General features: G+C 49.8%; 4 protein-coding genes across 4 annotated transcripts; 1 reads left to right on the top strand and 3 right to left on the bottom strand.

Annotated features, from left to right (window-relative positions):
- Positions 1 to 500: 500 nt before the first annotated feature.
- Positions 501 to 2,291, bottom strand: Z518_02095 (uncharacterized protein; the record flags this gene model as incomplete). Its single annotated transcript, XM_013419124.1, has 6 exons — positions 501 to 764; positions 818 to 1,077; positions 1,115 to 1,428; positions 1,494 to 1,744; positions 1,798 to 1,888; positions 1,945 to 2,291. 6 exons carry the CDS (start codon positions 2,289 to 2,291, stop codon positions 501 to 503), a joined length of 1,527 nt encoding a protein of 508 aa, XP_013274578.1.
- A 4,216-nt stretch (positions 2,292 to 6,507) lies between these two features.
- On the bottom strand, positions 6,508 to 7,740 carry Z518_02094 (uncharacterized protein; the record flags this gene model as incomplete). Its single annotated transcript, XM_013419123.1, has 2 exons — positions 6,508 to 7,114; positions 7,184 to 7,740. The coding sequence occupies 2 exons, from the start codon at positions 7,738 to 7,740 to the stop codon at positions 6,508 to 6,510; spliced, it is 1,164 nt and encodes a 387-aa protein (XP_013274577.1).
- Positions 7,741 to 8,364: 624 nt separating this feature from the next.
- Positions 8,365 to 9,502, bottom strand: Z518_02093 (uncharacterized protein; the record flags this gene model as incomplete). Its single annotated transcript, XM_013419122.1, has 5 exons — positions 8,365 to 8,701; positions 8,750 to 8,914; positions 8,978 to 9,178; positions 9,248 to 9,367; positions 9,432 to 9,502. 5 exons carry the CDS (start codon positions 9,500 to 9,502, stop codon positions 8,365 to 8,367), a joined length of 894 nt encoding a protein of 297 aa, XP_013274576.1.
- Positions 9,503 to 10,592: 1,090 nt separating this feature from the next.
- On the top strand, positions 10,593 to 11,025 carry Z518_02092 (uncharacterized protein; the record flags this gene model as incomplete). The annotated part of the gene is made up of 2 exons (XM_013419121.1): positions 10,593 to 10,673; positions 10,828 to 11,025. The coding sequence occupies 2 exons, from the start codon at positions 10,593 to 10,595 to the stop codon at positions 11,023 to 11,025; spliced, it is 279 nt and encodes a 92-aa protein (XP_013274575.1).
- Positions 11,026 to 11,153: the final 128 nt, after the last annotated feature.

Below are 11,153 nucleotides of genomic sequence, written 5' to 3'. Positions count from 1 at the left end.
ACCTTCAGTGGTGCTATCTAGGCACGCAGGTTACCAAAAAAGCCTGTGCAGAGATGCAGGAGGACCAGACCGATTGACTTCACCTTCACGTTACGGCAATTGGCTCACATAAACCCATGCACGTTGAGAACTCTGGCAACGATAGTACAACTTGATAATCGATCGCGAGTCATTCCTTGCCGGAGTGTTTCTCTCCATTTAGATCGGGTTACCTCCGGTACCGACCTACCTGATCTTGCAGCTGCGTGCAAACCAGCAATAAACCATCAGATCTTGGTAGGAAAGACAAGCTGTTCAGGGAAACAGAGCAGTGCCAGATCGAACGGGATGTTCCCCTTACCTATTAGGAGTTGCCCTATTCACCGCAGTAGCCGAATGACGGAGGTTGACCATACGAACCTTCCCTTCTCAACCTTTCACGTTTGCCAAGGCGTGCGGAAGCCATGGGCCGAGGATAACTCGGCTCTGAAGATTTCGGACAGGCTAAGAGTGCGTCGTCCCTAAGACTTTCCTTCAAGCTCTTCTCTGTCCGTTTTGCCTCTGAGCTCGGCCTCTGTCTCATAGATAGCGAACTTGCGGGCGGGAACGCGCTTGACGAACATCTCATCAATCTCCTCGAAACTACGACCGGCAGTTTCAGGGTGACAGAAATACATGTAAACAGTGGAAAGGATGCTGAAACCACCGAAGATGAAGACCGTTTTCCCTCCCAGGTTCGCCTGGTCCGGGTTGAAAATGTACGGAATAACAAATGTTGGTACACACTGTACTACGTCAGCCAGGTATGGTCTGCGACCAGGGAGAATGGGAGGCGTACCACTATAGCATTTTGGAGGATGACATCAATGGCTGCGGTCATGATGCGGAGACGAGGAGTGGCTACCTCGCTTAGGGCCGTGTACGCAGTAGAGCCAATGGTGGCATTGTACACGGCTAGATAAATCATGAACATCGAGATAGCCCCCCGGAGGCATGAAGGACTGTCGGTCTTGCTGGCAAGACCACCGCAGATCCAAAGGATGACGGTCAGAAGGCCAGTTCCGTAGAGATTGAGAGGACGTCGGCCGACGCGTTCGACTAGGAACTAGGAAGCGACGCATCCGACGAAAGAAACACGTTGGGCGGCAATTCCGATCTTGAAGCTCATTGCCGGAAAGCTGTGCGTAATAGACGAGATAGCCCATGATAAAGTAAGCACCGCCGAGATTCTGGATGCAAATGGGCAAGACAGCGACCATCGTGCGATGGAGGTTGGACTTTTTGAAGCATTCAAGATACGAACTGCGTGAGGTTTCGTCTTTAGCCTCCTCAAGGGTGATCCTGATGTTGGCCAGTCGCTTGGCAATATTCCAAGAGCTATACCCGAGCCGTTTCAGGGAACGTGCTGCTTTTTCCTCTTTTCCGCGGGCAACCAGCCAATATGGGGACCTATATCTAATGATTAGTCACTGTATCTTTTTGCAAATGCCACTGAGCAACCGTGGAAGACATACTCCGGCATGAATGGCAGGATGTCGAGTGCAATGGCAGTGATAACGTATTGGCCAAGGAAGAGCCCACGATATGCCCATCGAGTCGGCTGGCTGCCTTCGTAGTTAACAATTAGAGCCACGATCAGCTGCGCGAGCACGAAGGTGACGGCGCTCGCGCCGGTGAGGATCCCACGGATGGCGACCGGGGCAATTTCACCTATGTAACTAAAAGTCGTCGTGAGGCCGATACCAATGGAGAATCCGCCAATGAACTTTGCAACGAAAAAGATTTCGTTTGTGGTGGCCACGATTTGAATGGTCGTACCAATGAGGATAATGAGAATCCGATGAGGAGCATGAGTTTCTTGCCTATTTTTTCTCCCAAATAGCCTGTAACGAAGCTGCCGATGCAACGCCTAAAGGAAAGTTAGCCACCACGCGACCGATGAAAGCCATAATCCGAGGGACATACGAAGCAACCGGTGCTCCACTGTAGGCGGACTGCCACTTCGCTGGGAGAGCGTGATTACCATCGTAAGCAGACCCGAAGTCCTTGCGGAATTCCGGAATACCAGTGACTGCAGAAGGAGCTGCAAAGTCGAAAGCCGTGGCTAGAATAACCCACACGCCGTACGCACACCACAACGTCGGCCAAGGGTGTCGCTGAAGAGACTGGAGGATCGTCTCTTGGTGATCTTCCTCGTTGGTCAGATGCCCCATTTGGGAGGTCTCTGTATCGATATGGCAGAGCTCGATTTCTGTACTGTGTGCGTTTCCAGCCTCGTGGGCCTTTCCTCCATCATCAGGGTGTGTCGCCATTGTTCGATGCAAGAAAAGCTGGGTGACAGGTTCGCTCTTGTTTCTTGGTGTGGTAGTATGGTGGAGAAAAGTCGGGGCACGAGGAAGGAGCTGACTTGTCGGAAAAGAAGGCTCATATCTCTTGTGTCTTATATTCCCTTTTGTCAACGTCTACAATGTGAGGGGCCCCGCGAATTACCGAGAGTAGTCTAGAATACCGGGGTTCTGGACAACCCTTGCCTCAACAAGGGCGTGAGACAATCACAAGTCCGTCGCGGAACGAATGCCATTTGCTCGGAGCCGAACAGTTTTTCAACGATGAGAAAATATGTCTCTCAAGATGCCACGCATCTGGGACCCTGACCCGCGAACCAAAGTGATTGAGATCCGGTGGTGTAGAGCCTATATTTCCCCGGCGGTACCACAAAGTAGGCAAGGTTGAATATACGTCTTTTCCGGATAACAATACAGCCTAGTCTCTGTGGAGAAGGTGCACAGTCAACCTCGCCGAGTTTTGTGCAGTGTCGATCCGCAGAATTAGTTACTTGAATTACCCCAGAGCCTAGCTGTCCCCCAGGCCTTACGTCGGACGTGGACTTGCCAAATTGATTCTCGCGGATTGCCCGCTCTTAGAAATCCTAGTGTTACACTTACCTCACCACTTCATCTTCCAAGCTTCCCGCTTGAAAAAGGTGCTTGTGCGGCCGTGTGTCTGTCTATGCCCCGCAGGTAGTTGCACGTTGTCATGGGATATCAACAGCTTGAGCCAGATGAGATGAGAAGAAAGCATGCAAGCTAATATTCCTTGCGATAGACTCGTTGATCTGAAAACGTGCTGCTTGAGAATGTGTCACTTGATCAACAGATTTTCGAGTTCCTCTTGACGCAGAAATGTAGATGGATCAAACGGGAGTGGCGCTGTCATACGGGATGCAACTTGAGATGTCTTGAATGCTCTGTTCTCTATCTACTTGTTGCGTCCCTGACATTTCCTTTAAAGATGTGTGAATATCTCATTGTCGCGCTGAGCCACCATCAGGAATGGTGTTGCCTATGGGAACCTTTTACCAGTGTTTCAGTGGTGGAGCCTATGTATGATAACTCCCTTGTTCGACAGACGCCTAAGGTAAGTTTCTCAAGGACGAGACAAGCTATCAGCATTGTGCGTTCGCTAGCTGCGGTAATCAAGGTTGGCACATGTATGGTACCTTCTGGGCCAGGAGATCAGCCTCTTCACGGCGTACCATGCACTCTCCAGTTCTCTCGACTTTTGTTGGCCCGACAGTGATGAGCTTTTCCTTTGGGCAAATGAGTCCAGCTGGAAAGATTTGGTCAATGCCAGGGAGAAATAGAGACGGCTGGACGACAAAATGGCTCCGGCCATCTCTGGCAACATTCTCTCACCTATTTCAAGGGCCATATTTCCTTCATACGGATCTCAGCGTCACGCCGCTCCAACCGCGTCTCTTGTTATGCACCATGCAAACGCAGGTCATCGAACATTCGATGAACAATCGGTCCACGGCCGTTGAAGACGACTTCGAAGGCTCATCTCCATTCGACTCGGAGAAGGCAAGCGGGCCATGATTCCGGAGAGTCATCCTCTCCCGGAGATGCCTGTACAGTTAATGGTTTGTAATATCCTCGACCAACCATGACCCATTAGATTTGTCAGTCTATCAGTGTGGCCAGATACTGCTACTGGATATGCTGCCACCGTGGTAAATGCACTCAGAAATGCCTCGACAAGTTCAATCCTGATCTCGGGCCAGGCGTTGAAGACAGTGACCAGGACGCGTAGCGACCTATTGTCCAGGCATTGACGAGAAAGGTTTTGTCCCGTTTCGCTCTACCATCAATGCTGTTGTATATAAGATAAACCAGCTCAACGACGAATTCTTTTAATTGTTGTACGGGCGTCGTGAGGCAGCGAAGGGGCCATTATTGTGGTGAAGAAAGACCCGGGACCTCATATGGCTTGGCCCTGTCAAAATTGGACTCCTCGAGTGTAGTAGGATGCGCGACGAGATATGTTTTGGAAAAGGCTTGCTGAAATACCCGAAAAGTGCATTGCAGAATCTCGAACGAGGGGAAACTGATATGGTATCAGTGGTGTATGATCCTTGCTTAGCGCTTTCGACAAGATGCCATGGATCCTCGCGGAGATCGAATCTCGTGCTCGAGAGCCGATAATCACGTCGGGGAACGATCTCGGATTTCTGGCATTCATATGCAACTCGATCTGTGTCCAGCTGGACTGATAATGCAGAAACTCGGATATCATGACGAGAAGCTGGATTGGTCGCCCGGGATTGAAGGTGTATACCAAGGGGAAATTTGAAGGGATGAGTTTTGCGTTCTGTGAGTCACGACGAACCTCTCCTGCGATACCATGGACCGAGGTTGATGACGGAACCCATCTACATGATGATCAGCAATTGTCACATGATTGATATCATCCTTCTCCTGTGGGAGATCTTCTGAGAAGGGGGAAATATCGGGAAAATCAATGGGCATGAAAAGATCTGCTTCGAAATATAAGGTTGGCAGTTCATTCCATGAACAATGAGTGTGTTATGGCATGCGCTAATAGCACTTGGTGTGTTCCTCGTCGTCTCAAGAATTCGTGCAGGGAATGCTAGAGTCTCTACGATGAAGGAGTTGGGGTTGTGGGTCGTGATGTCCTCCGAATCAGAAGTCGTCGGCTCTGTGTCTGGGTTCGTACGCGCGTCAACAATTCCGGATAGTGGAATATTTGCTAACTGTTTAATGTAGCCTGGGATGTGTTGCAGATTTTCAGGTCGATGATTCACGTTTGTAGATGTGGGACGTGCTGTCAATGTCCTTATCAGAGACATTTTGAATCTACAAATTCAGTTATTGACCTTGGGAACGAGATCTGGTGTACATGTACAACCAAAAGCCGTGTGTGATCATCAGGTGGCGGTTCGGCATCTGTTGGATCTGTCGCCGACTTGGATGTCCTGAAGTCTACGCTGGGGGAGGTTAGCTGGCGACGTTGCTCGCTTGGATGTGGCCTGCGGTCTATCTAAGCGGTAAGTAAGGGATGTAGTCGAACATCGGTCACAAGGCATGCAACTGCTGCGACGAACCTTTGCAGCTGCACATCGGTCACAAGCCAAAAAGGATCTTTTCCGTCGGGGTATCCCATAACTACTTGGGTCTAGGTGAGCATCATTGGAATTTTGGTGGGTTTGCTCGTGCTTCCCCCCCACATCGGTGGTAATTCATCCAAATCAGTACGGTTGGTCTGTTGAAAAGGGATGAGTAGCGCCAAACCTTCTGGCAACTGCCTGTGGACGAGTACGCCACTTCTGTCTTTTTGGGGGGGGGGGGGGGGGGTCTTTTTGGGATCAGAATCGGGAGAAGAGACGAGAGTTATACGGGTCATCTGATGCCTGTGCAAGTACTCTTTGCGGGAGTAGTCTTTCTTACACTGGCAACAGTAATATCGAAGCCCAGCAGTGGGCATCAGAGGAGGATGACTGAAACACTTGACTGTTGGACTAGTATCGATGTGATTTGCGAAAAATTTGTCGGGTTTTGACCCTTGGGAAGTGTTTGTGACTTTATAGAGGACCTGTTCCATTTCCAAGGAAGACAGGGGGCCGTCAGATTGTATAGTTTTCGAAGGGTGTCCGAAGCGTATAACGCCATCAACGGGCAAGGGAAGGCGTACTGACCCTTAATGGCACGCTTCACCGGCTTCAGAGTGAGAGAATTACCTGTCTGCTGGAAGAGTTCGTGGAGGCCAGATCTTCGAACACTAAAGCCCACGGCTAGTAGAGACTCCCCTTTCGGAGTACCCCCATCTTCCAGAAGAACGGAACAGAAGAATCAACTTCCGCTGCCCGCAGGGTCGACCGCGTATATAAGCTGGATTCTTGGGACTGAGCCTCCCGAGTGCTCCTTCCTTCTCCCTCTTTTCTTCTACCCTTTCACAGCCTCCAATATCGGACGGCGTGGACCTTGTCCCATCTAGTAAGGTAAGAATCCGCCGAAGCCGTGGCCGAGGTGAGCACTGGTGGGTCGATGAGGAGCGCGGCTGAGCTATAGAAGTGTCTGGGTCATAATATTACTCGTAATTCTCGTTGGTCTTATTTGGGTGTAAGGAATGGGAAACATTTCTTGTTGCATTCACTTCAAGGCGGACGCATAGTGTTTTTGACACGGGGAACAGATGGTCTACGGGTTTGAATTCTGGGCTCACACCTCCCTATAAAATCCTTATGGCAACCAAGCTCACCGCGGAGATGACGAGTATGAAAGCAAAGATACCGAACCACCAAAACAAGTTATGGACGCCGCCGCCGGGCACCGGAACATTCATACCAAACAAGCCGCAGACAACGTTGAGGCCCATGACGAGACCCCCAATGGCAGCCATTCGACCAAGAACTCTAATCGTCCGCCTGCGCGATTGGAGTCCGTAGGTCGAGAGCTGGGCCTGGTAGTTCAATTGCAAGCGGGACAAGGTGTTTTCAAAGTAGTCGAGATCGGACATCATGGTGACGACGTGGTCTTGGATATCATCAAGGTAGGCGTCAATCTTGTCGCGCGGAGCAACAATGCTAGTGGTATTGGTATCGGCACCACCGGTAGTGTTCTGTTCGTCGCGGTGTTGTCGGGCGAAACCTTTGATCACGGTTGCTTTGGACCGCAACACGCCTAGGAGGGCCATGACGGTGTTCCGGCATCGATAGATCTGCCGTAATAGAGGGCTCGAGTCGTGTGCGGGAGTAATCAGGATACTGTTCTCGGCCGCAGATGTTTCTCGTTCAATTCTGCTGATAACAGGGCCGAAGCTGTCGATGATATCGTCACTACATATCCATGACCTAGGTCAGAAGATTCAAAAGTCCGTGGAGGAATAGACTATCTGAGAGCCTTACATAAGAGCATAGCAGATCCAGTGACCACTCAAAGGAGCCCCGTCGTCCAGTTTGCCGATACGTTTGCGGACGTTTGCCGCATGCTGGCTCTGGCCAAAGGCAAAGGTTACGACACCCCATTTAAGCACGACCACATAAAGATTTGTTGGCTTCACGTTAGCTTCGTTGTCCTGGTAGAACGAGCGAAAAGAACAGAAGTAGTATTGTTTGAAGGATTCCACTTTCTCCACCGCTTCTCGTGTTTTGATGTCCTCTGTTGTTAACTGGTGCAGGGAAAAGGTCTCTGAAACGGTATCGATCTCATCATCGGTCGGGTTCAAGATGTCGAGCCACCATGTCTCTTTGGTGAAAAGGGCCATGTTGGAAGCGTCACGAAATGATGTCTGATGTGATAATAGGTTGTCGAGATTTTCGGCATGGATGAATGAACCAATCCTCGTCAAGAAAAGACTGATGCGTGGTGATTCAGATTGACTGATGGGCGTGCCATGTGCGACTGAGGACGCGGTATGTTCTCTGACTTCAGAGGAATCGCTTTCCAGATCATCATTGTCCATGGTGGTGTCAACGGCCTGACTTTTCTTTTCCATTCTTGAGTGCTGACAGTGTTCTTGTGAAGGCGAGAGAGTGGTAACGAGGATGTCAGGGATGGGATATGTAGGCCATAATATTGGATTCCTCCAAAGCCAAGCAAATGAGGCAGTGCAAAAGTTTACCCACGAATGTTCAAGCGATTGGACTGCTGGAACGTGCTGTTTGGCGCACCGCGAGGCATCAGATATTGTTGTAGGTCTGCCTGCAATCAATATTTTCAATGCGCCCCAGAGTTTTCTTCGGAGATGATGCCTACAGTCTGCTCGTCATCCGATCACCTCAAGCAGTGGATGACGTCACACCCTATACGAGGTTCGTGCAGGGTGGATGGGGAATTTTCGGCCTTTGGCAAAGTGAAATGTGCAATGTGTGAGGCCGACTTGCGGGCATGGTCACACGTTCACGGTCTGCTCGTGTAGACATACGCTCTACCTCTTCTCGTCCATCGTCATTACAGGGAGTAAAGAGCAGTTAGATGTGGGCGGGAGCGACGATTAATTATACCACCGTGCGAGATGGAAGCAACCAAGGAGAAAGATATAATAGGCTAGTTAGTTACCAGTTGTTTCCGGAAAATCCTCTATTGATTAATCACCCAGCGGATATGCGTGTAGAATCTGCCCGTAGTACAATTCGCTGTCCTTCGAAGCCAGAAACACAAAGCTCGGTGAAATCTCGCTGGGCTGGCCTGGTCTGCCTATCTGAGAGTGCTCACCGAACCCTTCCATTTGCTCAGGAGGCCGGGAAGCGGGTTGAAGCGGCGTGTGGACTGGCCCAGGTGCGACTGCGTTCACTCGGATGCCTTTAGGAGTAAGGTTTTTTGCTAGGGAGCGAGTAAATGAGACGATAGCCCCTTTACTGGCGGAATAGTCGACCATGGCAGCAGAACCGCGGAATGCAACGGTAGACGTGGTATTAATGATCCTAGGCCATTAACGATCTTCCAAGTTCTTATAGAGTTGGACGACTTACGATGAACCCTTTTTCATGTGCGGGAGAGCATACTTGGTAACGGCAAACATTTGAAGAATGTTGCTTCGAAAAGTACTCTCCACACTATCGAGGTTGATCTTGTCAAAATCTTTGCAAATAATCTGTTTCGAGGCATTGTTGACAAGGATATCAATGCGTCCGAACCTGTCCGAGTTTGTGGGTTATCAATGACACTCCCTTCCCGCAAAAGCATATTTTGCACTGTACCTTTCGACATGCTTTTCCACAGCCTCTCTACAGGTTTGGTTGTCCATCAAATTTCCTGGAATGAGCAAACACTCCTTTCCTTCTTTCTCAACATATTTCTGGGTATCTTGGGCATCTAGCTTTTCCTCCGGCAGGTAAACGATAGCCACATCGGCACCTTCACGGGCGAAGAGTATGGCGACTGAACGGCCAATGCCCGAACTGTGCAGTGTTAGCCAGTCAAGATCGAAGGAAAACCTTTCGTTTCTCGGAGGGATGACGGTCGCATACTCGCCACCCGTGATCAAAGCATTCTTGCCTTTCAATTTCCCAGCTGGAACATACTCGACAAAACCCTCGGCACCTTCGAGTGAAGTAGCTTCGCTGGTCGGCTTCAGCGCCTGCTCAGTCCTTTGCGCGGCTCTGTGTCAGTACCTTGTTTTCCAAACTTTGATGTTGCAAATGCTAAACCAACCCCGGAAGATTTTGAGACTGTCTTTCTTGGACAGGCTTGAACTGCCCACCTTCGCCGCTGTGTGTCGACATGATTCCGTTATTGATGTGTTGTCCTGAGAAAATAGAAGGGTGCGATTTAGATGTGCCCTTGCAGCTGACGCGTGCTCAAGTTGCTGCTAGTAAGGAAGAGTAGTGGGATTTTGGTAAAAGGCCACCTTTCTTATGATCGAGTAAATATAGCATTGTGACGTAAACATGTTGTCATTGTCGCAATCCACTTGTACTCAATGATCCACGCGTTGATCCCACTATACTCAGAAAACGAGATTGGCCATCAACTGTAGAGAGATATCTGTCATGGTAACATGTAATAAAGCGTGCGAGGAATGCTGTCCGAGGCAATGAAGGCGACTGGGAACATGCTCGGAAGTGAGGATAAGAGCGGCACCAAGAACTATCACCGCATCAAGAGTCGGTCTTGGATAACAACGAACAGACTATTCCGTTGTCTCTCACTTTTTTTTCTTTTTCCTTTTTTTTTTTTTTTCAACCAGGAGGCAGAATCTTGGTTTGCAGTGACCATGATCCTCGCATCCTACGATGAACACTGCCGCCGATGAAAGAGTGGATGTGCAAATAAAGTTTGCGAAGTGTTACGGTGCCGGATGTTTTGAGCCGGTTTTCTGGACGTATTTTCCACCAATCGGAGGCCTCTCCAGGATATGACCGGGAAAGACTCAAAGGCTTCGGAACCATCGATTGTCCGAGGGTGTCCCCTATAATATGTCATGTTGTTTGGGGGGGGGGGAAAGGGAAGGGGAAGTACAAGTTCCCATTGAATTGGAGGAAACGGTGCAAATCTAGGCGCCTTTACTTGCCCACGATCGATCGAAATCGAATCCATCTACAACTTTCTTTCGTTTATTGATCTGGTTGAGCAGCTACAGTTACAGCCGGCTCGCATCTCGTTGGTTTTGGATGCATGATCCTGATTATAGTCTGATTGGCTAGGCCTTTATGTGTCATCTAACCTGTATGCTTGGTTAGGGCAATCCCTGCTGTTGGGTTCCCCATTAAAGGCCCGGTGGTCAGCCAAAAAAAGGAAGCTGTTCTCTCTGGATCAGAGAATCCTACGCTCACTTCGGCAAATTCCATCGTCGATTCTATCAGTACTGTCACCATGACCGGGCTGCCCGAACAACTCGCAAGCTTCTTTCATGTTCCCATTGGCCGAGAGAGGCCTCCGAACAAGAGAGCTCCTGTATATTGAAATACTCAGTAACGGCAAACTTGCAAATTCCTCCATCGTCCGAGTTTTGCTGGATTGCTTCTTTTCTTGCGCGGGTACGCCGTTCTATATTTTCATGTCCGAGGATGTCACTGAGCTGTTTCGATCAGTTTACGTCGACCTATAGAATGCCGCAAAAGCCTCGCTTGGAGCGATTGCTGCTGTGGCTGTCCGATACGACCAAGCAAACATTGACATTCCCATGCGACAGTTCTTCTACGTAGGTGCCAAATTCTACCTCGACGGGTGCATCGAGGAGGATGAAGTGCTGGGTATGCACGTATCTGGTACGGCATTATCCCGCCTTGGGAAGTATACTGGTTGACGGTAGGCCATAGACGTCTGCCGAATCCTATCTCCGCTATCATTGGCCGTCGGCGCTGACCTTCATATCTCACCTCGTACGAGATTTCATATTGAGCTATCAATCGATCGAAATAATTCGCCCCACTA

Source organism: Rhinocladiella mackenziei (genome assembly GCF_000835555.1).
Source record: "Rhinocladiella mackenziei CBS 650.93 unplaced genomic scaffold supercont1.2, whole genome shotgun sequence".
Classification (NCBI taxonomy): Eukaryota; Fungi; Ascomycota; class Eurotiomycetes; order Chaetothyriales; family Herpotrichiellaceae; genus Rhinocladiella; species Rhinocladiella mackenziei.
The sequence above is the reverse complement of the archived record's forward strand: the minus strand, read 5'-3'. Positions and strand labels throughout refer to the sequence as shown.